General features: G+C 41.8%; 6 protein-coding genes across 6 annotated transcripts in view; 4 read left to right on the top strand and 2 right to left on the bottom strand. All coding sequences in view use genetic code 11, as the record gives it.

Annotated features, from left to right (window-relative positions):
- The window catches only part of EGR_03481 (Kunitz-like protease inhibitor), a gene marked incomplete at both ends in the record, with an annotated part of 4,882 nt that extends 4,419 nt beyond the window's left edge, over positions 1-463 (top strand). The window contains one exon of the mRNA XM_024492730.1: positions 276-463. Within this exon, the coding sequence (XP_024352863.1) occupies positions 276-463 (188 nt within the window). The remainder of the gene's footprint in view (positions 1-275) is intronic.
- Positions 464-3,490: 3,027 nt separating this feature from the next.
- Positions 3,491-3,791, top strand: EGR_03480 (Four-domain proteases inhibitor; the record flags this gene model as incomplete). The annotated part of the gene is made up of 2 exons (XM_024492729.1): positions 3,491-3,542; positions 3,577-3,791. 2 exons carry the CDS (start codon positions 3,491-3,493, stop codon positions 3,789-3,791), a joined length of 267 nt encoding a protein of 88 aa, XP_024352862.1.
- A 2,967-nt stretch (positions 3,792-6,758) lies between these two features.
- Positions 6,759-8,675, top strand: EGR_03479 (Histone acetyltransferase KAT5; the record flags this gene model as incomplete). The annotated part of the gene is made up of 8 exons (XM_024492728.1): positions 6,759-6,834; positions 6,866-6,934; positions 6,974-7,149; positions 7,180-7,527; positions 7,560-7,649; positions 7,684-7,918; positions 8,217-8,379; positions 8,459-8,675. The coding sequence occupies 8 exons, from the start codon at positions 6,759-6,761 to the stop codon at positions 8,673-8,675; spliced, it is 1,374 nt and encodes a 457-aa protein (XP_024352861.1).
- Positions 8,676-8,991: 316 nt separating this feature from the next.
- Positions 8,992-11,774, bottom strand: EGR_03478 (RNA exonuclease 4; the record flags this gene model as incomplete). Its single annotated transcript, XM_024492727.1, has 9 exons — positions 8,992-9,450; positions 9,520-9,811; positions 10,001-10,150; positions 10,291-10,445; positions 10,791-10,830; positions 10,891-11,194; positions 11,273-11,522; positions 11,556-11,714; positions 11,745-11,774. 9 exons carry the CDS (start codon positions 11,772-11,774, stop codon positions 8,992-8,994), a joined length of 1,839 nt encoding a protein of 612 aa, XP_024352860.1.
- Positions 11,775-13,020: 1,246 nt separating this feature from the next.
- EGR_03477 (hypothetical protein) lies at positions 13,021-13,332 on the top strand (the record flags this gene model as incomplete). Its single annotated transcript, XM_024492726.1, has 1 exon — positions 13,021-13,332. One exon carries the CDS (start codon positions 13,021-13,023, stop codon positions 13,330-13,332), a length of 312 nt encoding a protein of 103 aa, XP_024352859.1.
- A 322-nt stretch (positions 13,333-13,654) lies between these two features.
- Positions 13,655-24,780, bottom strand: EGR_03476 (Dolichyl pyrophosphate Man9GlcNAc2 alpha-1,3-glucosyltransferase; the record flags this gene model as incomplete). The annotated part of the gene is made up of 12 exons (XM_024492725.1): positions 13,655-13,897; positions 14,269-14,357; positions 14,438-14,762; positions 16,137-16,350; positions 16,380-16,485; positions 16,560-16,747; positions 17,281-17,483; positions 17,732-19,156; positions 21,460-21,712; positions 21,891-22,132; positions 23,934-23,965; positions 24,492-24,780. 12 exons carry the CDS (start codon positions 24,778-24,780, stop codon positions 13,655-13,657), a joined length of 3,609 nt encoding a protein of 1,202 aa, XP_024352858.1.
- Positions 24,781-25,175: the final 395 nt, after the last annotated feature.

Here is a 25,175-nt window from a genome sequence, read left to right as displayed (position 1 = left end):
CTCCTCCTCCTCCTCCTCCTCCAAGTTTGCAGCAAGCCCATCCACTTCAACGGATGCTTTGTGATAGAAAAGGGGGTAGATTTAGAGACCAATGTTATGAAGCACACTAAAGTATAGCCTACCAATTGAGTCCACCTATAGACTGATGTGCTTAAACAAACGTGCATATTTTCTAGGCTTTACCCAATTAAACATGTGGATGTATGAAAGTGTGCGGAGGATTATGCGTACTCAAAGAGATTGATAAAAAATTGTGCGATTTCTTTTTTAATAAGGCATTTTCTTGCAGAAACAAAAAACGGGTTTGAAATTCTATAGACACACGAAATTAAGAAGGCAGCCTGGTCATCAAATAGCTAATATGATGTCTTTGCACGTTGGTACACACGAAAGTGGCTTTGATCAGGGACCTAGATATTATCTGCAGCAGGATTTAACACCTAGTTCACTGTCTATTGCTTAAAGTAGGCTGCTGTCATTGTATTCTGACACGACCCAAATTCAAGAGGTCTTAATGCGAAAAGTCGCATTAGTCCTCCTAGCAATGGTGATGATGATGCCCCGGTGTGTTAGTTGACACTCAAAAGAGGAAAGTGCGGAGCCTGCCCCCAAAGATGGGGGTTCGACTCCCCTACTGGCGAATGCGTTAATCCGTCTACAGTGGATGCAGTGGCAAGGATAATAATTTTGAATAAAAAAAAGGCCAGTGAAATGCGCTGCTTCGGTAGGACACTGATTGCATTTCTAGCATGATTTGCCCTGTATTACTGTTGAACGTCGTCTTCCCCCTTCCCCATCCATCTCTACAGTCAGCATACCCATTCCTTCGACTTCCGTCAAGTTCGACACCCTCGACGCCATCTGCGAGTTGCCTCAAGATACGGGTCCCTGCAAAGGATTTTACCGGCGATGGAGCTTTGATGTCTCCACGGGCACGTGCGTGGAATTCATCTATGGTGGATGCAAAGGAAATGCCAACAACTTCCAGTCGAAGGAGGCCTGCGCAGCCAAGTGTGGAGGTAATCCTACCCCCTTCTTCTCGACTTGACTCACACAACTAAATATTGCGGAAGACTCAGCATTTCAACTTTTACTTTTGACCCGAGGTAGTTGATTTCATGATCCACAATTATCCGCCTCTCTTTCTTTCGATTGCTACGTGCAAGTAAATAGTTACCCATTCTGCAGTAGACCAATTACCAACAAGACAAATTAAATGACCCTAACTTCACTTTCATTTTTGTGTAGTTTTAAGTGGGGTTAAATCGGAAACCGTTGTCAGCCCTGTCGGTGGCGTTGGCGAAAACGCTGTGTGCTATCTACCTCGAGAAAGAGGTAATTGCGAGGCCTACCAACAAAAATGGGGATATGATCCTGAATTAGGACAGTGTGTACAGTTTATCTACGGTGGTTGCAATGGCAACGCAAACAACTTTGAGACGAAGGATGCCTGTGAACGCCGATGTCTCGGTCGGTTATCTACATGTCGTCATTTTCATGCACTCATCTAGCATAAAGTCGTTGCTAATGCGGCGACATTATTTCCCTTTACTCACCATCTCCTACTGCAGCTAGCCTCTCCACCCCCCTGCTCTCCACCACACTGGATGCCATTGATGACGTCTGTAAGTTGCCCCAAGACGCCGGACCCTGTCGTGCGTCGCAACGTCGATGGGCCTTTGATACCTCCAAGGCTAAATGTACGCAATTCGTCTACGGTGGTTGTCGAGGGAATGCTAATAACTTCGAGTCGAAGGAGGCCTGTGAAGCCAAGTGCGGAGGCAAGTTTTTCGTCTACACAATTCTCCTCAATTTCCCGTTAAGCATTCGCATCTGCAAAACCCACGTCGTCCCTTGTGAAGACATGGTAGGCGAGTCCAAAAGACGTCACTCGGAATATCGCTGCTCTTTAACAAAGTAGTTATATATGTGATGCGGTTTTCGTCGATTATCTGTTATAGATGTGGCGTCAGATGCCAAGATAATGAACTCGTCATATTACTATGTTAAATCGACCTTTCCTTCGGCAATGGAATTTGGGACGATGAACCACTACTACCATTGTCACCTTGACACAACGCCACAAAATTTGCACATTTAAATAGAAAGCATCGCAACTCATCCTACTGCCTCTTTCGTCTGTAGTTTGAATTTATTGTCACCCATAGCAAGCTTGGGATATGTTGCGTGAAAAAGAACATGTTTGATGAACAACTCCATTAACATTGATCCAAATAATGCGATGCTCTGTCTCTAACAAAGCCATTTTGCATTGCGGTCACAGCAGGCGGAAATACACTCTACGTAGAAACAGCATGGCCTGTGAATCGTGAGCATATTCTTGAAAAGGCATGCCAAACTTGTTACTTGACAGCCTGCAGCATTTAGCAAAAGTTTACCGAACAAATAAGTTAAACCGGATGTCAACGCATGCAATTTTTGAATTCTTCAAAAATGAATGCTGTAACTGTGATAGTAGAGAAGAATGTGAAGCATTCGGATTGGATGGAAAAATGGAATCACATAAATTCCAGTTTATGGAACACACGATTAAGGAATCAGGAAAATCAGTTCTGATGTTGCTGTGGTTGGTGGAATTGTAACGAAGTAATTTTAGTCCCATTGGAAAGATGGGCACATGGTGAAAATGCCACGTATTTAGTGGATAAGGATTGTCGAGAGAAAAGAACATCAGGATGCCTTCTCTTGTCAGATCAAATAGGCTTCGGAATTCCACATACATTTGTTTTCACGACCAATCCCACTTAGTCCATTGTCACCATTTTACCACACTTCAGTCATTCGACTTTGCATTAGCTGCGCCGGGTGCTTTCGGTTTCCACTTGGCATTTGTGACTGGATTTCCAGTCGGTTTGGAGGGGATGGCAATTGGTGGGACATAATCCAGAAGCCCGAGATCATATAAATAACGTGAAAATGAAGAGGCAATTCGTGGATGTTGTAGGGTGACTGTTTTGGTTTTCCATTCAACAGTGAACCAACCGGAATTGGGTGCGTCTTCCAAGAGTGGCAGTATTGACACGCTGGTGTGCCACCTGCCACAGGACCGAGGCAATTGTTATGCACTCATTCGGCGATGGGCATTTGATGCCAACTCGAGCCAGTGCATTCCATTCGTCTACGGTGGATGTGGTGGCAACGCGAACAACTTCGACACGAGGGAGGCTTGCGAACAGCGTTGTCTTGGTTAGTCATCTACACACCCTGCTCCAGTTTGCGGTTAGCATCTGCGTGCTATCATTCCTCCTTGCTCTCCTTCCTCATCAGCCAACATTCCTATGGCCAGACCAGCCACCAGCAGCGATGCTCTCGATCCAGTGTGCAAGTTGCCTCAGGAAGTGGGGCCCTGTCGTGCAATGTGGAAACGCTGGTACTATGACGTAGCAAAAGAGCAGTGCGTTGAATTCGTGTACGGTGGATGCAGGGGAAATGCCAACAACTTCGAATCGAAGGAGGACTGTGAAGCCAGATGTGGTGGTACGTTGCCTTTATTCTTCCTTTTGCTAATTTCCTTTCATTAGGTATTAATCTTTGTTTTTTTTTTTCTTTTTTTAGCTAATGCAATGGCAAATTCTTTCTCATCCGTTTGTTTTTTGCCTAAAAGTACTGGACCCTGCCGCGGTAGAATTAAACGTTTCTTTTTCGACAGTGAAGCAGGCAAATGTGCAGAATTTATCTATGGTGGATGCATGGGCAATGCCAACAACTTTTTTACAATGGAGGAATGTGTATCTACGTGTACTAATATGGTATATGACAAACGTTCTTAATTCATTTCCGTACAGATCAACCGATTCTTACTTGTTTATGCGCACTTATAATTGACAAGTCGTGTATTAAATATCTTCAAATAAATGCCATTCTGAAACAATCAAAACAGTGTCTTCTACTTCTTTTACTCTATATGCGCATAATAAACCTTTCCGGAGAAAATGGCCACCCCTCCTCTACATTATGGCTGCGTTTTGAAATTGTTTTACTAGGATATCGGCAGTAAACTTGTAAAATTTTTAGTATTCGTTGTTATTAGTTGACTTTTTATGCATTTGCAGTGCACGTAAATTGTTTGATAGTTGATTAAACTAAGGAAGCAAAACTCACCTACAACTTCAGGAAATTATAAACATCTCCTAATTTTACGAAGATTAATATAAGGGATACATCATGTCTACTAGACGGAAATAAAACGATAAAATTAGAAAATCACTAAGCCCATAATTCGGCAGTCTGTATGATTAATAAAAATACACAAAATGAAAAGAATCCGTATACTTAAGTTGCACAATTAATGTAATGTGGGCTCCTAAGCTATACCTTTCAAGCATTTAATATTTGGTCGAGTCAATAACAAGAGTTTTTCACTAAATTTGGACAATTTGATTCACCCTAAGGATTGTAACCTTTTTATAGGTTGATTAACCCGGCGTTCGGCTACGCCGACACTTAAGTCCTCACAGATTGTACTTACGCCCCAGCTATTCCCTACGTCAACTCTACATCCTCTACTGCGCCACTGACCCCTTACGACTTTAACAAAGACTCGGGACGCTAGGAGGATAGCCTACTAGGCAAAGGTTTACATCTCTTTATCGTCTTGAAGAAACAAGTGAGGCGGGTTTTTTTGTACGACAATCATCCCATGATCGCAAAATGCGTAAATTGGCAATACTGGATCGCCTAGAAAACTGACTGACATCCACACTCGAAAAAATGAAGCCTTGAGTTTATTATTAAGTGGATTGCATATAATCGTCCGAAACATGTTCAGGAAAATTGTTTTAATTTTTAATTTCGTACGTGCAAGAAAATTCAATAATCACTGTTTCTGGTTGACGGATGTTTTTTTGAAGTCCCGACTCATTTGTGATGAGTGACGAAGGGAAATCATCAAATAAAGCACTGAGAAGGATGCTCAAGAAAAAAAGGAGCGTTGCAGGAATTCTGTATTTACAGTCACTGGAATGTATTCACGCTCATCGACTTTCGACTCTTTATCAAGCTAAAAATAAATTTTCCTTTGTAATAGTGTGACTTGCTTTAAATGCAAAGAAATCCCCATGCACCACATCACAGAAATTATTTATATTTTACATTTGACAAAGAGGATGCTATGTGAAGCCGTGATATGGCTTTCCAGTGAAAAATAGGTTTATTATGGAATTGAAGATGGTCTGGTTACCTTCCTGTATGACCGAAAGGTCAAAGAGCCAAGTTTGGCATGAAATACGGGATTCGAGGTGCACATGCAGTTATCAAGTGCTTCATCATCACACTGACATGTCGCATCTTGTGGATATGATTCCCGTTGCATTCATATGAGCAGTTCGCCAGCAACTCTGCACTTTAAAGATGATCCTACCTAAAATCAAACGTATTGTATAATGTTCAATGAGGACTCGAACGTTAGCATGCATTTAATTTGAATAGAAAGGCAGCAAACATTTGGACATTCGAACCAAATATAATCAGCACGTTGAAGGTCGACACGCTATTTAACTGGGTAACTTAAAAATTATTCGATTTATCAAATATGCAAACCTAAATTAACCTTGATGTTATTCGCTTTATAACAAGGTAATGAGGAATATTTCTGCGGTGCTATGAGAGTTTCTTAACTCTGCGCTTTGTTACGTGGACAGATTGTACCTCCACTCGGTAGCATGGCGACTGGGTTATACCACTAGCCTCAGCTCTCCTGCACGCCAGCTATGCTGTAGCGCACCAAGACTTCCGTGAAGACGAAGGAAGTTGTAATATTTGCACAGAATACACACTGTCGGCCAAAGGAAGAGCTTGGGCCTACTGACATAGCCTGAAGACCAAGGCCGCCCGACAGAGGTGCGATGTCGGATCAGGCGCCCCTTTAAAAAGACCGGAAGTTAAGCAAAAAACCAAAGGATTGCAGAGACTAACTTGTTTAGGCTTTAACCCAGGGCTACTTTTGGTCAACATAGTCAGTGCAATAAGAAAATCCCCCACAATTCGAACGCGAAGTCAATCGAACTTGGGTGTAAGTGAGATGATATCGCATTACAATATACATTCTGCCATAACTTTACGACTTTCAACGACTCAACAGAGATATCAAAATCCTATAATTATTTAACATACAACCACGACATGCTTCACACATCTTCAGGAATTGCCTTCGATTTCTGTAGTAGGAGTAATTAGCTGGAAATGTGATGACGGGAACTAAGTATTTTGTAGTCACTTACTTAACCACTTTCACAAGCCTTGTAAATTCTACTTACAACTGACAATTTTTCAATATTCACCTTTTAATTAGGTGATTCATTGCCCTATGGTATATCTTAACTGTAAAACGCTGGTGGTTTATTTCTCGGCATTAATGAAGCGCCTCTTTTGAACTTTTAAATTTAACTTCTCGTGCCTTGCCGGGTGGGCTGGCCTTTGGGCCATGCCAGTAGCCCAAACACCTTCTATGTGCTGAATAAACATATTCTACCTGGGTATTATGTCTTCTTTCCTCTTCAGGGAAGTCTCAGGAAGCTGCGTAATAGCATTGGCAAAAAAATGTGGTCGGCCAATTGGGCCATCTTTCTCCATTTTTAGATCTGCAAATATTGATTACGCTGTTTCTTTTTGCCAAGACTTTGTAACTTTTGCTAATTAACACACAAACATTTATGGTTTGCTTGTCTTAGTTTGTATGGTTCAGGAGATATGCGGGCATTCCAAATTAGTATGCGTTTAGTGGGGGTGGTCGTGTTAAGATGGTCGTTGGTAATTGTTGCAAGAACTTGGAGGGCTGTCGTGTTCCAGTCAGACTGAGGCAGTCAAAATTATACCGTAACACACATAATTCAATAACTTTTTGCAGACTATGCGGAGATTTTAAGCATAAAAAAAACGGAAAGTGGATTCATTTATTATGTTCACTTTGACGATTGTAAGTATGCCATATATCAGCCTCAACGCAATTTTCCAGTTAACAAGCGCTTGGATGAGTGGGTGGAGCAAAGCAGGATCGATTTTGATAAGTTGGAATATCCTTCCAAGAAGCTTCCTCGTGATAGTTCATCGGCATCACTTTCTGTCCTATCTACAGCAGATCCAAATGTGAGGTTTTCTGTAGCGGCTGAAGATTGCACTGAGAATGAACATGTATGGAGTTTTTACTTATCATAGTTACAGGACCTGTCCCCTAGGTCTCGTATCAACTCTATTGGGGCCTCACAACTTAAAAGAAAACGTCATTCCGATGATGAGACTGCTGCACAAACTGTGGAATCTAAGGATGAATCTGATAGACCGAAGTTGCAAGTAGTACCTCGTCAAACAGGAAGCATGATATCCAGCCATCACGAGCAAGATACTGTCACGCGAATACGAAACATCGAGTGGATACAAATCGGACGCTACAAAATTAAACCTTGGTACTTTTCACCCTACCCACATGAATTAATCTCAGCACCTTGCATTTACATATGTGAATTTTGTCTTAAATATCTCAAGAGTGAAGGGCGCTTGAAGCGCCATTTGGTAGGTAGAGATCCTTTTTTTCGAATCTCTAGACGAAATGTCAATTTCGCCACCCACCCGGAAACGAGATTTATAGGAAACTTCCTCACAGTTTTATCGAAATTGACGGCCGGAAAAATAAAGTAAATGTGCTGCTTCCACCCACTTATCATTCAGACATATGCACAACAACTCTGCCTGTTGGCTAAACTGTTCCTTGATCACAAGACCCTTTATTATGATACGGACCCTTTCTTATTCTATGTTCTGTGCGAAATCGATGCCTACGGTTACCACCTAGTTGGATATTTTTCTAAAGAAAAGGAATCCTCTGAGGACTACAATGTTGCCTGCATCTTGACTCTTCCACCTTATCAACGCAAAGGGTATGGTAAACTTCTGATCGAGTTCAGTGAGTCACCTTCACTGCTTGATTTACCTGGAGATATTCCCCCTCATGAACTACTTGTTTGTCCAGAACATTGGAATTCTATCTTAAATACTTGCCTATGCATTGGTATACCGGATATTTCAATGCCTTTTTAAAATTGCCTTCGAAATCCACCAGCTAACTCATCTCTCACATTTTGCACGGTACCCCCCCCCCCCCCTCGTCATGGGTATTTTTCCTGTAAATTATAAACATCTAAGCGCGCCTTACATGTCCGTTGGTCGGGATTCATAAGTAAATCTCTTTAAACTTATCACAGGTTATGCTCTGAGTAAAATCGAGGGGAAACTGGGCTCTCCAGAAAAGCCACTCAGTGATTTGGGTTTGCTCTCGTATCGTTCCTACTGGACGATGACTATCATGGAGATCCTACTATCCATCAAGCCCTCAGAACCAGGGCAAGAATCCGGCATCAGCCTTAGGTAGGTGCTTCTCTAGTATGACATCCGATTGTGCACAAAATCCAACTTACTTCAAGCAAACATCTACATTTTATTTCAGCGAATTAATCGAGCGAACAAATATGAAACGCGACGATGTTGTTGCCACCCTTTCCTACCTGAACGTCCTCTACTACGTTAAGGGCCAATACGTCATCTTTTTGAGTAAAGAGAATATTGATGCCTATAAGCGTAGTATGGAGAAACGATGCGTGAGAATTGACCCTGCGTGTCTCTATTGGAAACCAAAAGACTGGAGCAAACGTGGACGATGGTAGATTGTTGTACATTTCGCAAAACTCTGTGCATACATTAATACTCCATTTACCGTACTTTCATCACTTTTTAATACTGTAGTAAAAGTTGTGCACTTTGTGCTTTTTTTATAAATGATGTATTTACGAAAATAGTGACGACTTCTTTGTCGACGAAAATACTAAGTTTCGTTGGCGGATGCGCCTTCGTTTTTCGAGGAAACGCTGTCGGTGTTTACTGCACTTTCGTCCATTTATCACCGTCACTTGGTCAGGCGCCCTGGCGAACGCTGTCAGGGTGGCTGGCTTTCTTCGCACCACATTCTTGGGTGCGTAGTCATCACAGGGGGTTCCTGTCTGGAAGATGTCGTTTGTTAGTCTTTTGAACACTTTGATGGTTATATTTTGAAAGATGTAAACTTGCTGCGAATTCGGACTTCACATCCAAGGCTATCTTGGCTAGCCGTGTAATGTCTAGTTTTTGATTCATCGGCTCAGTCATTTTCCCAGGGATGGAAAGAAAGTGAAGACGTTGGGAGAGGCGTTGGATCTCTTTGGCCGGTTTCCCCGCTCGCCGCGCCTTCAATTGAGCCTCCCAAACCTTCTTCACCATCGTGTAGATTCGCATTGTGGCCCTTGCGTCCTCTACTGAGTCATGCGCGCCGTGCTGTATAGTTACTCCCAGTATGTGTTCGGAGAGTGCCTTGAGAGAGGGATAGCGGCCCTTAAATAGCTTTTTGAAGGGTCCATATCGAGAGGTGTCACGGATACTCTTCTTCGGGTGTGACAGCATGAGTACCTAGATTGGAAAAGTCCCATCAAACATCGAACGCCATTGCCAGCTAAGATGTAGTCAAGGTGACCCTACCCTTAAGTCGTTGTGGATAGCATGGCCGACGAGAATTCGACCCTTGCAGAGTTCGGCTACCTGAGCTTGGACATCATCGAAATTCTTGGCGGGTCCGCCTTGGCGCATGTGACGAGGTGTGATGCCGGAGACACCAGTACGATAGTCGGTAATCCTTTCCTTTGGTCGGACGTACACATCGAGAATAACGTGACCAAATTGGTTTACTACGGAGACACGTGCGAGAGCGTCGTCTTTGCCCTCAAAGCCAACTCCTACGAACTCGCAATCGAGGGCTATGGTTCTGGTCACTCTGGAAAGGGGGAGAAAATTGTACCCAAAGTCGAGCGTTACCTAGCGACTACGACACGACTAGCGCTGGCAAACACAGCTATTTCGTATGGCTTATTAAATTAAGTAGCTATATTGTCATTGCATAAATGACCCACATTAAGGGTGGTAAACTAATTAGAAGTGTTGAAAACTGGGTAAATCAGCGTACCCACTGAAAGACTTGGTCTTGACAAGACTTCTGCCAGTAGTGTCACCATCCACGCGAGGGAATTCTGTGAGAGCTTGTGGAGTGGCCGTGAGGTGAGTTTCTTCCGAAAGACGTTTCTTTTTGACGAACTTCACCTGTCCCCCTTCTAAGCTGAAATGCGCGACCCAAAAACCATAATGTTAAGGTGCATTGACCTGGATATGACTACGGTGGAAAACCGTCCATGCGTTGATAAATGGGATGAGTTCAATTTAACAACGTACATAGGTTTGACGTTACCAACTACTCACCTCGCGCTATTTCCTGGTTCCCTTGAGATCAACTCTGGGCCTTCATTACCCTGCCTTGTGAGAATTTTGGCCTTAGAAGTCTCAGCAACTACCTCACCAGTGGCCCTTTTTACTCTCTTCTGACGATTCGCTACCATAATCAAGCTGATAAATTTCTACAAAGGGATACAGTTATAGTAGTAATAGAATCCCCTAAATCCTCAGCTGCGTATGAGTGCTCTGTAAAACCAAAAGAAAAAGCACTGCTGCACGCCTGTAGGCACTAACAGTGTAGATCATAAAATCCAAATATTATCGGTTAGAAATTGGACAGGGAACGGGATGCAAGCAATTCAAACAAAACAGTGATTTTTGTGAAAATCTTTATTGTAACAAAAGTATACCAAGATTCGTTCGAGGAAATGCGAATCGAGAATAAGGAGCAGTAAGATCTGAACAAGAAAAAATATGGTAGAATTTAAATTCACCTTAAAATGTATAAAAACAGATCAAGAATATACTTGGTAGTGGAAGGGGTTTAGTTTGCTTTGGATAAAATTCCTAAGAAAAACCGCCAAAGGACAGAAATCACCAAAGCTAACGGAGAATATATGGAATTACCATTCATCAGCTAGTTTAACATGCTTGGATGGATAGCCGATGCGAGAAACGAGGTGGATGGACGGACTTAAGCCCCCCACCAGAAGTGGCCCAGCTAAGTCAGATTCCTTCCTCGGCACTTCTATTACCGTGAGTATAGACGTCATTCGTCGAGACGGATCCTCCTGGCTACACGTTTCATAAAGCAGATCACCAGAAAAATCCCATGCGATAAGACTGCCAGAGGTACCACCAGCAACGATCTTGGGGTCGACTTGAGCATTAACAAACTTGCCAACAAGCGGGTACCAACGTGGTGACTGTTCTATAAAAAATGCCAAGGAAATGATACAACAAGTAGCCTTAGGAAAACATTTCCAGATTTTTCGCAGAAACAACCCACCCCTTGGTTCCAAAATGACAGTGGGCCTACCAGCTCGTTTATTCCACAAAGAGAGTTTCGGACCGCCACCAAGAACAAACCAATCGGGATCGTTAGACTGAACAAAACCCACAGTAAGCCAGCCTCCCAAGCAGGGACGCTGAAGTTCAGGTATGTCTCCAGGAGTAAAAGCAAGGGAAGGTTTCCAGGTTTCACGGGAGGCTCGATGATCCCAAAAGCAGGAAACCCCATCCTCCGAACAACTGAGAAACTAGATAAACGTGAAAGCTTCACATAAAGTTACTTCACATGGTCCAGCGGTAGAGAGCGAATAAATTGGTTGGTCATGGCATTTGAAAGCATTTAACAGTGTGAAATCCACAGCGTCGATTAGATTAACATAGCCATCACTACAACCAGCATATATAATGTTGCTAATCTCTAGTGATAGAAGAGAATTAACCTATTTGATGAAAGTAGTAGGCAAAATTACAGATGGCATTTCAAAGGCAGGCTGGAGCATACGCAATGGTATCTTCTTTAGGTCTTTTTTTTCCGATCTTATATTTGCCCAAGGTATGACAAGAACACAGCCAGTAACCCCAATCCAAATATGGTCATTTTTTGAGAGTAAACAGTGAACACTGTAACCACATGAAACGCTAAAAAACGAGGAGGTTGATACAATAGAAGAAGGGGAATTAACTAGTGTGTCTATTGCCAATGCATATAATGAACCAAAGTTAGTTCCAAATACGACGTAGTCCTCGCATGGCGACACTACGCTACACTGGACAGCAGTGTGAGCGAGGCAATATCTTGCCATTTGACAATTGGCCCCTAACAAAGAAGGCTTATGTGGTAACATAACCTAATCCAACATTGATTGGTTGACGTTTTTCTTCGTAAATTCATAGAGGATTGACTTAAAGAATTTGGCAGAGGAACAAATATTAAGTGCTGCCAAACTAAGGTAGGTAGTAAATTTCCTGTCCCACAAATGGATTGGATGCATTGCAACACTTAGAAAAAACTTAGACTATTTATCTATATTTCAGCGGTAAAACTCACCAAAACTCCTTGATTTTGTGAAGCCACCTAGTGCGAGATCCAAATGAAAGTGTTCGTTGTACAGAAAGGCCTTTCATTCTTAGAACAGCAAAAAAAACTGGCAGAACTTACCTATGACCCTTATAAAACGTACGTTAATTCTTAGTTTAATCAAACACGGTTGCGGTTGAATTAACCCTGGAGGATTTTAAATAGACTTGTTAAATGGTAAGGTATATAGAAACATTAGGTGTGTTTTACGAAATATTTAAATGCAACGTCTGGTCATATATTAGCAAAAATCTTCCCCCTGAAATTATCTGAGAATCTACGACTGCCTCATGGAAAGCGTAACAATATGCATCATTGCCAAAGCTCTTCCCTACTGTCAGTGACATTACATCCCAACTAAAGTTTCAATTTAGGTGTACTACGAACACTTTTTCTCGTAAACAGAAGCCCACACCCTGAATTAAAGCTATATTTTAAACTCATTTCTTGTTGCTACCTAAACATTCCACTTTAATAAGAGTGCGGCCTTTCCCCGGCAATGGTACTTCCCAGATTACATCCAAATACAGCACGCACTGCAGCTTCAGAGCCCACATTTATTCTCCGTTGTTTATGTAATTAGTGCACAAGTTACAACCATTCAATCACGTTGCCACCCATTGGTTGGATCGCGCTCGACTACTTCGTGCTCTGGTCACCTGACGGCGATGTCGTCCTACCCAAACGGAGACCCTCGCAGACCCGGTAAGATACATCGGTATACACCCCCATCCACAGACTCTAGCGGCGACCCTACGATTGAATTCGTGAGTTTTTTGGGGATGGTTCTAAGCGTTGGAAGTGTTATGTTTGAGAGCAAATGGTGCGCTTGGATTGCAATCTTTTGCGCTCTGGGAACTTTCGGTAATGCTCGAGCATCAGATGACGTCAAACATCTCGTGACCATGGCCTTGCTCGCAGTGTGCGTACTTGTAATGTCCTACTTCCATAACCCTGCACCCCTTACCATTCAAATTTAACGTTCTCTTCATTAAAGCTTGTTTTCTTCATGACATTTCTCTTCGGTCGTATGGTCTTTGTGAAGTTTACGTTTCAGTCCAGCTGGTACCAGTTTTGAGCTATTTTATCACTTGTAGTAAGGATTCTCCGCTCTACTTCACTATCTAGGGCCTCTATTCAGGATTTAAAATATGCGAGATGTCATGTGCTTCATAGGAATCATGGATCATGGTAAAATTACATTTTTACTACATTAAGGTAGGATGCCGCTCACGTTTGATTCGGGTAGCCTGTCCCAAATATTTATAGATTGAGGTTTCAAATGGTAGGAGGGGGGCATTTTCAGTTGCTGTGTCCGGAGCCTTTGAAGCGTCGAATGAGCCAGTCGCAGTACCCGTTGATGGACTTGAGTCCCTCCACATGGCCAAAAATAGTACCAGGAACATGCAAATCGCCAAGAGAGGAGCTGTTCTCGATTCGCTCCGCACCAACAAGTGCTCCTGCGATGGCGCACGCCATGCAACCGATCGTGTCGGTGTCATTGCCAATCATGGTTGAGTAGATGCTGCACTTTATCAATAGAGACTTTAAGAGATGGAAAACCGTATCAAAAATGCAGCTTACAAAAGGCGGAATTCATAAAGCGAGGCTGGCAGAATTAAAAATAAATGAAACAAAGCAGTCAATTTACGAACTTCTTAGTACTGCTAATGTAAACCGTGAAGACAAGTCATGAATTTTAGTGATGTTTGTATGTATTGCTTTAAAGTATGAATTTACGCCAGCTCATCTGAGTGAAGGGAGATGTACAAATTAAGCCAACTTGATCCCAAAAACATTCAAAATCGAATTCAAACCATTCACTTAAATGGGTACGCCATTAATTGGTAATTATCTACATGAAAAAGTTCCACGGGGTCTGCATTAATTTGATTGGGGGCTAGAAAAGGACAAACCTCATAGGGGATGTGTGGCATGGGCTTCAGACATTGAAGGAAAACATACAGCGCAGTAGGTATAGCCTGTATTGCAGGTTCACCGTTGCCTGCGCACAATCGATAAAAAAAAGGTTTCAAATGGCACACAAGAATGCTAGTGACGTGATCGCAGCTCCTTTTCGCTTACCCAGCTGACTAACTATCTCGGAAATCTGTGGAAACGACTCCTGCATCACGAATTGCTTCACTGTGTTCAGTTTCTCTCGATACTGTTGCAGTGCACTCAAATGGAAATTCGAAGATCGTCCAAAGGCGAAAGCAGAGAGATCGGCCATTTCTAGGTCTCCGCGAAGAGTGTCCACCAGACAAGCAGCATCTATGGCGCAAGGCGCAGAGTCACTGCTAGCAGAGGCCACAGCGAGAACGCGTCTGATTGCATGGGCCTGTAGGAGGGCGCCAAACAGAGCCAAAGGATTTGTGTGAGTCAAGGCAGTCACCTGACACACTAGAGTCTGGAGAGAGAAAAACGAATGTAAATGGATTAAATTTTCATGCATTTTGCAAGATAGAGATGACATGAATGTTTGAATTCGGCATCTCTTTAGCAACAACTTCCCCATGGGTTCTGGATTACCAAAAGTTGCCGAATAAACTATCTAACGAAGTTGAAGAACATCGAAGTAAGTCAATCTTCATATGATGATATAGCAGATGAATCCAAAACTGCAAGTGAATATATTTTATAAACGGAGAAACCTTTCACTGGTATTGGATCACACATTTCCTACTTTTGCACCCAAAAACAGGATAAAAATTCATTAGTACACACAATACCATTGAAAGTAGAAGTTACTGATAGCGAAACTGTTAAGCAATAATAAAATAAAGCTTCCTAGATAATCTGAGCAATGGAGATGTAACATCCCCTCAATAGCTAGTGATCAGAATAATCTGGATGTCAGACGGCCCAGAAGTCTCAACGGTTTCCGGTAGTGCTCGATCCAACGCCTCTTTAAGATGTAAGGATTTGTAAAACGCATGTGCTATTCCATCTTCGAAATACTCTTTACTGCTAACTCAATTGTATACAGATTTTAGTACTGTCCAAGGTGAGCCACGAAAAAACTTTCGCACCTTCATCAAATGGGAAAGCCGCGATAGAAGCAACGCTTGATGCTGGGATACACCTACTCAATAAGACAAAACTTGAAGGAGTAAAAACCATTCTTGAGAAAGATCCGGGACTGGTAAATAAGTGGAGAGAAATTCTCGACGCCATTTCTGCAAGGAAGTCAACACAGCATAACGTACACCACAAAACTTTCCTGTGAGAAGTTCTGCATACCAGGAATCTGTGATAAATACGTCCTTATACTCTACCTTCCCCCGATAATGGTACTCCATTTGATATCACCTTTTCGTGAAAATAACAAGATCACGTGGAATGGGTATTCTGAAAATAAAACTGGGAGGAATGGTGGTGATTGTATTTTGTGCATCTAGAGGCTAAACCTTTCGAAAAGGATACATCAGTGCAGTTGGGTCCTGAAATCTTGGTGTATTTGAACCCCATTTTATGGGTCATTTTCGCAGAAGTCAGTTCACTACTAGTTAAAACATCTGTAATAAATTGCGAAATTCCAACAGGTATTATAGCTCCTGTTTTCTTTTTAACATCATTTGTATGGACTACTAAAGTATTCAAGTGAAGCCAAGCTGAAGGAGGACCATAATTTTGCTTATGATATTTAGCGGCATTAACAGCAGAATCCTTCTATGGATTTACGATTACTATAGTCGATGGCATTCACTCATTAATTTACGTAAAAGTAATGAAAACAAATGGTTACATCAGCTAAAAATGATAAATTATTTCCTTCACTTACATTAAAATCTTTAGTATCAAGTTCCAGGCCATACAATGGAATGGGGGTTATACGCATGCCTCCGCCATTGCCGTAGGACCCACTACCATTGAATTGTTGACTGGAATTTTTAAATGGGTCAGCAAAATTCGACGATTTCATTCGATCAAATAAGGATCTAATGGAACGTCCATAAAGCCGACAGCTTGGAGAGGCATCAAAGGCATTAGAAAACCTGTGGACATTAAATAGGAAGTATCCTACGTCCGAGCCATATCAATTGCATCGAAACCGTTCACCCGTTTCAACGAATCGCAGACGCACAATGCCATTTCTGTATCATCGGTGTAACGAAGAGTGTCATTCTTCTCTAAAAACAATGGTGTAAGGTACAGCTTAAAAGTTACAACTAGGGAATTCAATATTAAAGAATTTACAGACTACCTCCAGTAATCCTTCCATTGAAAAAATCAAGAATCCGACTCAGGGGTATGCCAGATCCCAACTCGAATGGCGCGCCGCAGACATCACCAAAAACACTCCCATAAAAACACCCTCTAATCAGTCTCTCCATCCAAACAATCGTTTTCTGAAATAACGATAAGATGTACTTTGCATGCACAACCAGACGCCTGCGTAAAAGGCAACACCTTAGGCTGAAGCCGTATTGAAAAACCTAAATACAGAGCGCCCTTGGAGGAAATGATAGCGTTAATTAAGAGAAAGTCAGGGGAACACACTATACTCTGCTTCTGTTAAGTAATGTTGGTAGATGTAGTGCACATTTTCATTTTTCATTTAAAGGCAAATACAGGCCCCTCCTTCATGCATATGAAGGAACTGAAAATTTCATTACAACCTCTACTTTAAAGGATATTTCTGAGAAGCTTGCTTACTTTGTGCCTTTTTTTATACAGGATTGTCATGAGAGCAAGTAGAAGAGATATATTTTCAGGTCATTTAAAATATAAACCTTAGAGAAAGGCCTGACAACCACATAGTCCAATATCAAAATAGCGTAAAATGCAAATAAAATAATTCCACCATACCTACGTTTGAAAATCGGTAAACTATGCTGAGCTCAAATATTTTCAGCAGATAATGGGCACTGTGAACACTTCATTTTGTCGTCTGTTGAACCCCACGCCCAACTCTCAATTTCTACCCCAGCCATTGATACGTGATAGGGATCACGCGTGCATATTCCAGCTGATCACGCCTAAGCCCATTGCAGGCCATCTCAGCGCTACCGTCTGACGCGCTTCCAATCGAAATCGTGAACATAACACCTACGCGTAGAACGTCGTCACCCCATGCCTCACACTCCGAAACGCAATTTGGGTTCCCCCACTTAGCAAGACTCTGCGACTAACACGCACTACAACAGCCTCGCGCTCAGGGGCCCACAATGCTAATATCGAGTCCTCAAACAATACGGGTACACTACACGTCACAGATTATTAAAGAAGCAGGACAACACAAACCTGGTCTTGGAAACGAAGCACCGTGCGTAAACCACAGAAGAAAAACGGAATAATTAAGTTGGTATTGTTTCTTCAAAAAAAGGTTAAAATATTACATTATTCTAGAGAAACAAGCTGACTACTCCAAAATACATAAAAACCAGAAAAGTGGAAAAAACTGTAAGCATTTACGAAGAGTTGGAAGAGGAACGGATACTTTACTGGAGGCTGAACAAAGAATTGCAGTGCAAAAATAATAGCATAACCTATTAGGGATATGCTGAGGGGCCAGAATCGAGCAAGAGAGACTCTGTGCTTCCCAGTTGAATCCGTGGAAAGGCAAATGGAGACAACTGCATAGAATATTATCACTAAAGCAACGCAGACATAACAGAGTCTATCCTTGTAGAATAAAGGCCACATACTGAGCGTTGACACGAACAGAAAATAGTAGGACGATAAAGGAAATATTGGGAGAAGACAAAGCACGGGAATGGCAACCAGGAGTACTGATTTTTCATGCACTTGATAGGAGAAGAGGAAAAAGGAGAGAGACACGATGGCCTCAGTCAGAATGAATCGAGAAATACTTGGTCTCCGGAACAGGCTCAAACACGCGGGTAAAGAAGTGAGGAGAGTGACAAGGCAACAGATGTACAAAGCCACATTTGCGGTAAAAATCTGTCTCCACTTTATGAGGACTGAAGAGATGCACCAGAAATTTGCCACCTTATCCTCAAAAAGACCCCGATCTACAGGAAACACGCGCAACCCGACGTGTTTCAGTTGATCGAGGGAAGTGAGAAATGGTAGGAAGACAAGAAGAAAGGTTGTGAATACTGTTGCTGCCAAAATTGCTACACGTTTAAAGCCGACAGCAAATGAATGAGAAAAGCACTTTGATAAAAGAAAAAAAAATACAGGAAGAGCGTGGTAGAGTTCCATTTGTTTGTACAAGAATGCTAGGCAAAAAACCACACTACCGATTACATCGAGATCCTCTGAGAAAAATACTAGGCTCATCACAAATAGGCCTAGACTAACACAATTATATTGAAAGTGACCATGGTCCAAAAGGATTAGTCCTGGGAAGGACATCATTGATAGAGCAACTGAAAAACCCGAGAGCTCAGCGTCTTTCTTCAAACGTTTCAGCGTAATGGCACAATAAAAAAGCGCTGCGAGCATGTACGATAGGCAATCCGACACAATAACTGTTAGCCGCATAAATCTTTTGTGTTCTGGGGTTTCAAGACCGCGTGAAATAAACAATTCAGTCCAAGCTGGATCAATCAATTTTGAAACTTGACCAAGGATGTAGCTGTGGTAGGCGGTGACTGGGGGGTAATCCAAACCCCAGTATTGTAGATCATTGGATGAGGTGTTAACATACCACTCAGAAATGGGGAGGTTGACAGTTATTTCCATCCAGTGCCGTTGAGCCTCATAGTCACCAAACATGGGTGGGGAAGACATGCCAGAATAGGGCTGCAGAATGCCCAATGAACGCAGACAAAGCCCTAATGCCAAAGGGAGGGCCACACATATGAAAGGGTCAGAAGGAGCCCCCGACATTGCCTAAAAGCTAAACAAGAACTGATTTCAAAAGCAACAAAAGAACCGGGTAACGCCCACAAGGGTAAAAGTACCGAACAAAATATATGTATGGACTGGAGCAAAATGATGCCCGTGAATTCGAGGAAACGCAATACACAGTGGTCATAAGACAGCGTACAATGAAAATGTAATATATTTGGTTGAATTATAGCTTTCCATAATGAACACAGACATGGTGTCACAAAATGTTGCGATCCAAGCAAGTGATATACTCTTCGAGATATATAAAAAGGACTTCAGCGTACGCGCACTTCAAAACAAAACACGACGCAACATTTAATCAGCCCGCTTCCAAAAATGACTTACCTAATTTCCTTTAACGACACCTGGCCTTAATTTATACAAAAGCTACCCTTTTCCAATGCACAGGCTAATTCAATGTTTTGGGCTATAAAATTTAGAGTCAGTACAACAGTTTATTTAAAAGTGCGTTTTAAGCTTGTAGTTTCAATTTGCCTTGAAGCTACGTAGAACAAGAAGGTTTCGTAGTTTACAGCGGATTGCAGTTGATGCTTTACAAGTGCAACATATTGGCTTCTAGATGCTATGACAGAAGCCGCAATCTAATAAAAACTACAAAGTTGCTTTACTTGATTTTGAGTGTTCTTGCTAATATTGCTGCAATGGATACCGCATAAGCTATCCCTTTGGCTAGTAAACACAAGCATTGCCTAGTCAAAATGTGCAGAAGCCTGACATCCTCATTGCACAATGCGATGTGGGAACTGTATCCAGTAGACCCATGTGTTTGAACAAAAATAGTGTCACCCCATAATTTAGTAACTAATAAGGGCAAAAGTTCTCCGGGAATCAAACTCATCTTCTGTGACTTATCTACTTAATGTGATCTCAAAATACCACCGTCACTACTTCATTCCTGCATATCTGACACTTGCGCAAAAACACTTGGCGATTTTGTCTAAGATATGTTCAGTTTCACACTATTAAACACTTTCAGGGATTCGAAAACGATGGACACCTGCGTCTGTTTGAGCACCCAGGTGTGATTTCCACAGATTCTTCTGCATCACTTGCCCAATTTTCAAAATCAACGCAAGCGCATATTTGGTTTGTATCATTTTCTGTCCAGTGGCCATCCAGATGATTGCAAGTACTCACTTCATATTCACGTCCAAAGAATCCACTTAAATGTAAAGTCCTGGCATTAAAACCGAGAAACCGAAAAGAAACAAAATATAAAATTTCTATCTCTAATTCAAAAAATAATTCGTCAGGGTGCATTGATAATTGTTGATCGGCCTTTAACATTCAGAAGACACCACGGATATTTGAATTTTGCACGTTTCACAAGTGATTTATAGGGATTCTGCTAAAGCGTATAAATTTGCACTTAGTCCGTGGTCGTATCTTAACTCAGTTTTTAATTGTTTTTTCATTTTACTTTTTGAAATGGCGCCATAACTTTAAAAGGTACGCCTCTAGTGGCGCATCACCATTGCCTCGACAAGCGGTATCAATGGTTTGTCAATTAACTACCCACATGGAGTTACCTCTAAATCCACAGTCAACCAACCAAGATAAAAAGGCGTCACAAATAACCTCGTTGTGCTGTGTTCGATGGCAAGTGCTGAGTTGGTTTTGCAATGCCTCAAAATGACGCGCGTATTAACCTAAAGTGTAAGGAGAGAGTTGATAAAACTGTTGCTGTTTAAAAAAAGGTTAGTTATACTCATAGATAGACAACGGTTACTGTACTTCACCCATCCAAATCACATGAGAGACGTAGCTAAAAGTTATTTGGAAAAGCGGGCAAGGCTGAGCATATAGCCTTCTTCATTCAAAGAAATGAGCTAGTATGTGTGGAAAGTACTCGCGATGTAGGTTTCTACTGCTTTGGTGAAATAACAATAAAAAAGAAAAGCAAAATTATAAACGTATTTTATGTCAACTCAAGGGTGGTGAAGAATTTAATATATGCAGGAAAGTGGCGTCACTCCAGCACATTGAGTCTGGAATGGTTTAGTGAAATGAAAAATAAATGGGCGACTCAAATGCCAATCAAGCTTTAATATAACCATCGTTTTTTATTAAATCCTAAAGGTGCATATCAGTGGGGCCCAATTTCAGCATCCAATATGCCTTCCACATTTCTCAATTTTCAATCGTGCTTTCTAGATACCGTATCTCAAAGGTAATGCGATAAAGTGATGTATTATCACATGTCTCGAGAGAAATAAAAATCACGGGGAAAAGTGAGTCGCCGATTCGATTATCCTAATAGCTGATTAGAAGTGAGTGCTTACAGGAACGGGGAGTCCCTCAAATTCGAGTCGTACTCGCGGATCAACATGTTGAAACTTCCATAGGGTATTGTAGTCCTGCTTGTCCGCATGCATGAAGACTCGCCTCTGACCTGATTTGGAATTCGTAGCTCCAATTGAAGTGACGGTATCGCTGGCCATGTACAAGGGGGTATTGGAGAGACCTTCATCAGCCAGCATAAATTGCACCGGTGTCTCATACGTGACCTTGCATTCCGAGGGACAGGCTTCACGACTGCAAGAAATGCATACTTAACATCAGTCAGTAAACTTCTTCATGTCATCCTACTTGGTCTCTTCTCTCGCGATATTTTGAGACCAGAGTCTACGAAATCAACCCCACTGTATCCACGTATATAATACCTCTTTAGGAAACCTAGGAGCTTAACTACGGTGGTCTTAGATCAGCCTACCTAGTCACTTGAAAGATGGACCTAGCAACAGGTTTCACCATAGTGCTAGCAACGATTGTAACACCCTCAGAGAGTTTCATGGGACCGTAGATGAGACTTTCGTCAAGATCGACCGCGATTATAACGGATGGACGTTCACGACTATGGTTCACACGAACTCTTTCCGCAACAGGAGATGGACACAGCAGGCCCAATCTATCATTGAAGTGTAGATGATGTTCTCGAGGTCCTGAGATTGGAATCTACTAAAGAATACGGATGCATAAAACAATCGTCCGTGAGTTGTGTTTAAAAAGTGACTGCATATTTTTCACACCAGGATGCAATCATGTGTCAGATTATATAAGACTGACGAATATCTCACGTTACGGTTCCCACAATGGATATTGGACTCTACTAACACTGAAATAATGAACAATCCTAGTTATTGTGTATACCGATTTGTAAAGCCTCAAATGCGCATTTGCAGGGAAAAAAAACTTGATGATACATGAAATGTGGGAAAACCCCACAAGAATAGCTGAGCAATGAAATGGCAATAAGAGATTAAACCAAACTGAAACAATCGCCACACAGAATGCTCTTGTTATGGAGCATAGTCTAGAATTAAGTATTATTTTACCCACGAACTGCGTAACTATTATCGCGGTTTGGCTCGCCCTTTACTTAAGCTGATTAAAGAGAAGAGGTTCTCACATTCATGGCTTCTGTCTTAAACCTAAAATTACCACGCTAATAGCACATTCTCCAGCATTTGGAAAAAGTCATTTTTGGGTACCAGGGTTTCTTGAATGGCGCACATGCCTCTCAAGTGTCAAACATGCAGCCATAATAGGCCAATCTTCACTTCTTGTGCTAGTACCTAATATCACGTGTGCTTCTTAATTCATTTTTATTAAAAACTAGTGGTGAGCGGGAGCAGATGTACCGGTAAAAAGATCCAATTCCTACTTTTTGTTAATAAAAACCATATGGTGAACGTGGAAGTGACAATGGTACTGAGTCAATGAAAATACCACAGTTGTGGATAATGCTCGGAAAAAATATAATTAGCTAAAATAATTGCCGATTGCTGAATACCTCTTCTTTAAGAAGAGCCATTTAAAAACGACACTTAATATTCAAATCTACTTTACGGTGTGTAAAGGTTATAAAACTGCACTCAACTGTCTGATGACACAAGTAAATGCCCAGTTTACTCATAATGGTTGATTTTGGAGTTCACACAATATAAGTACCGTTTTAATGTCACATGACTGTCACGAAGTTCGTCCTCGTGGAGCGAAAGATCAAGTTGAAAAACACCATGGAACATGATCCTGTAAAGGTAACAGACTAGGAAAAAAAAGCCAATAGGGGATGGTACACGGAAATCTAGAGAAAAAGTGGGCTAGCAAAATTTTGGCGCTTTTGCTCAATGAATAAGTGAATAAAACAAGATTCTCAATATCAATGCAGGTGAGTGTTCTATACCGATCAGTGATCATTCACATTTATATTCTAGAATGAATAGGAACTATCAGTTTCGGCCAAAACGATGCCTCCAATCGTTAAACCCAAATACATAAGAGCAAAACACGATTGATAGCTACTCTCACAGAGATTTCACTGTCAAAATTGTGGGTATCTACCAATGGGAGTTTCTTTCATGAGATTCGTGTACGGTGTTTTGGAAAAAAACGAAATGAGCAATGTATTGGCATGAATCATCAAAGTAAGGGGCAGATTTTGAAAATGGCAGTTCCTCAAAGCTAGTACTTAAGCTCTCGTCACATTTTTTTCTACCAAAAATCGCAAATTTTAAACGTTATTCTACCTCATTGCGAGCGAATGTTATCAAGACTGAAATATGCACGAACTAACCACATGTTATTCGAAAGAAGAGTAGGTTTTGTAATACAGAAGAGAGAAAGACCTACAGGTTTTAAAAAAGCCTCCTCTAAAAACGCCATCCTTTGAATTAGCAACTGTCCTTTCGCACATTTGTCCAGAAAGATAGCTCGTTCAACCTTGTTATTGGACAAGTGTTTTAGAGAAACGTACCTCTTCGCGTTCTCGCATTTCACGCCAAAAGCCTACCAAGGTTTTGAGGGAATACCTGCCATTCCCATTTGTGCACATTTTGGGAAGGTTTGGATTCCACTTTTCCTGATGTCAAGACAGTGGTCAGCTGATTGGATCGATGGAAGGTGAGGAATGTTGTCGATTAAACTCCACCATAAAGGGGGATGCTTTGCTAGTTTTTGAAGCAGCGGCAGTAATTCCTGCCACAGATCAAGGTGGATGAATAAAAATACATTTCGGGAAGGGAAGTTGCTTACTAGAAAGTGAATATTGCTATTGACAATCTATGTTGTACATGGTTTTCTTACCCAAATCTGCGTCATAAGTGTGATACGGTCCCCTTACCCTTCTATGATAACTGGCAACTAAAAATCTTTCATTGCACTACTATCCGCTGAAAGGACTAATATCGTCAAAGAGATCCTTTTAAGATTTAAAACAGACTCCCCTGGGGGGACTGGGCAAACCGCCCTAGCTGGTGTTTTAAAATGATCCCTGTATTCGAAGGCGAGCAACGATTTTGTACGTGTTCATTACTCTGGTAGGCAGTTGGCCCTGCACCAGGCCTGTAATCATTCAGAAAAGTTTGTGGAACTTCACCCTCTCCCAGTGACGCAACTCCGACGGTCGCGTTCCCGGGCGTGTACACTGCGTTAGTCCCACCGCAACGATGCGTCAGCGCCAGTGGGTGCGCACGCACGCACACAAACACATTCACACGGCGCGCAGAAGCAAATGGCGCGAACCAATGAGAGTCGAGAAACAGATAGAATATCATTCCGTTAAGAGGCCAAGCGATGGTACAATTTGCACTTTGCTGTTCCATCTCTCTGTGTGTATGTAAACAGCAGAGGCCGTTGCATCTTTAATCAGCGATAATGCGTGCGTCTTCCTCTTCGTAAGCTTTATTGGTCACAGGGGAAAATTATAACGTGGAATTGTTTGAAAGCACACTGTACGATACAATAGTGCTCAATCACTTTACTAGGAAATGAGAGAAAACGGGAGGAAAAAGAGAGAAAGCGGGGGGGGGGCATTAAAACAAGTCTCTTGTCAATGTGATAAAAAGCATTCACGGCGTAGAGTGCATCAGTGTTTGTGAGGTTGAGAGGACGAGTGAAGACATACATAATATGTATAAAAGTTAGGGAAAAATTGCGGATACTGATCGAAACGGCGATAGACGTCGATAGCAGCGCTATCCCACTGATACACAAAAAG

The sequence above is a fragment of the Echinococcus granulosus genome (genome assembly GCF_000524195.1).
Source record: "Echinococcus granulosus chromosome Unknown EG_S00018, whole genome shotgun sequence".
In the NCBI taxonomy this organism is placed as follows: Eukaryota; Metazoa; Platyhelminthes; class Cestoda; order Cyclophyllidea; family Taeniidae; genus Echinococcus; species Echinococcus granulosus.
Note: the sequence above shows the minus strand (reverse complement) of the source record. Positions and strands in the feature narration are given on the sequence as shown.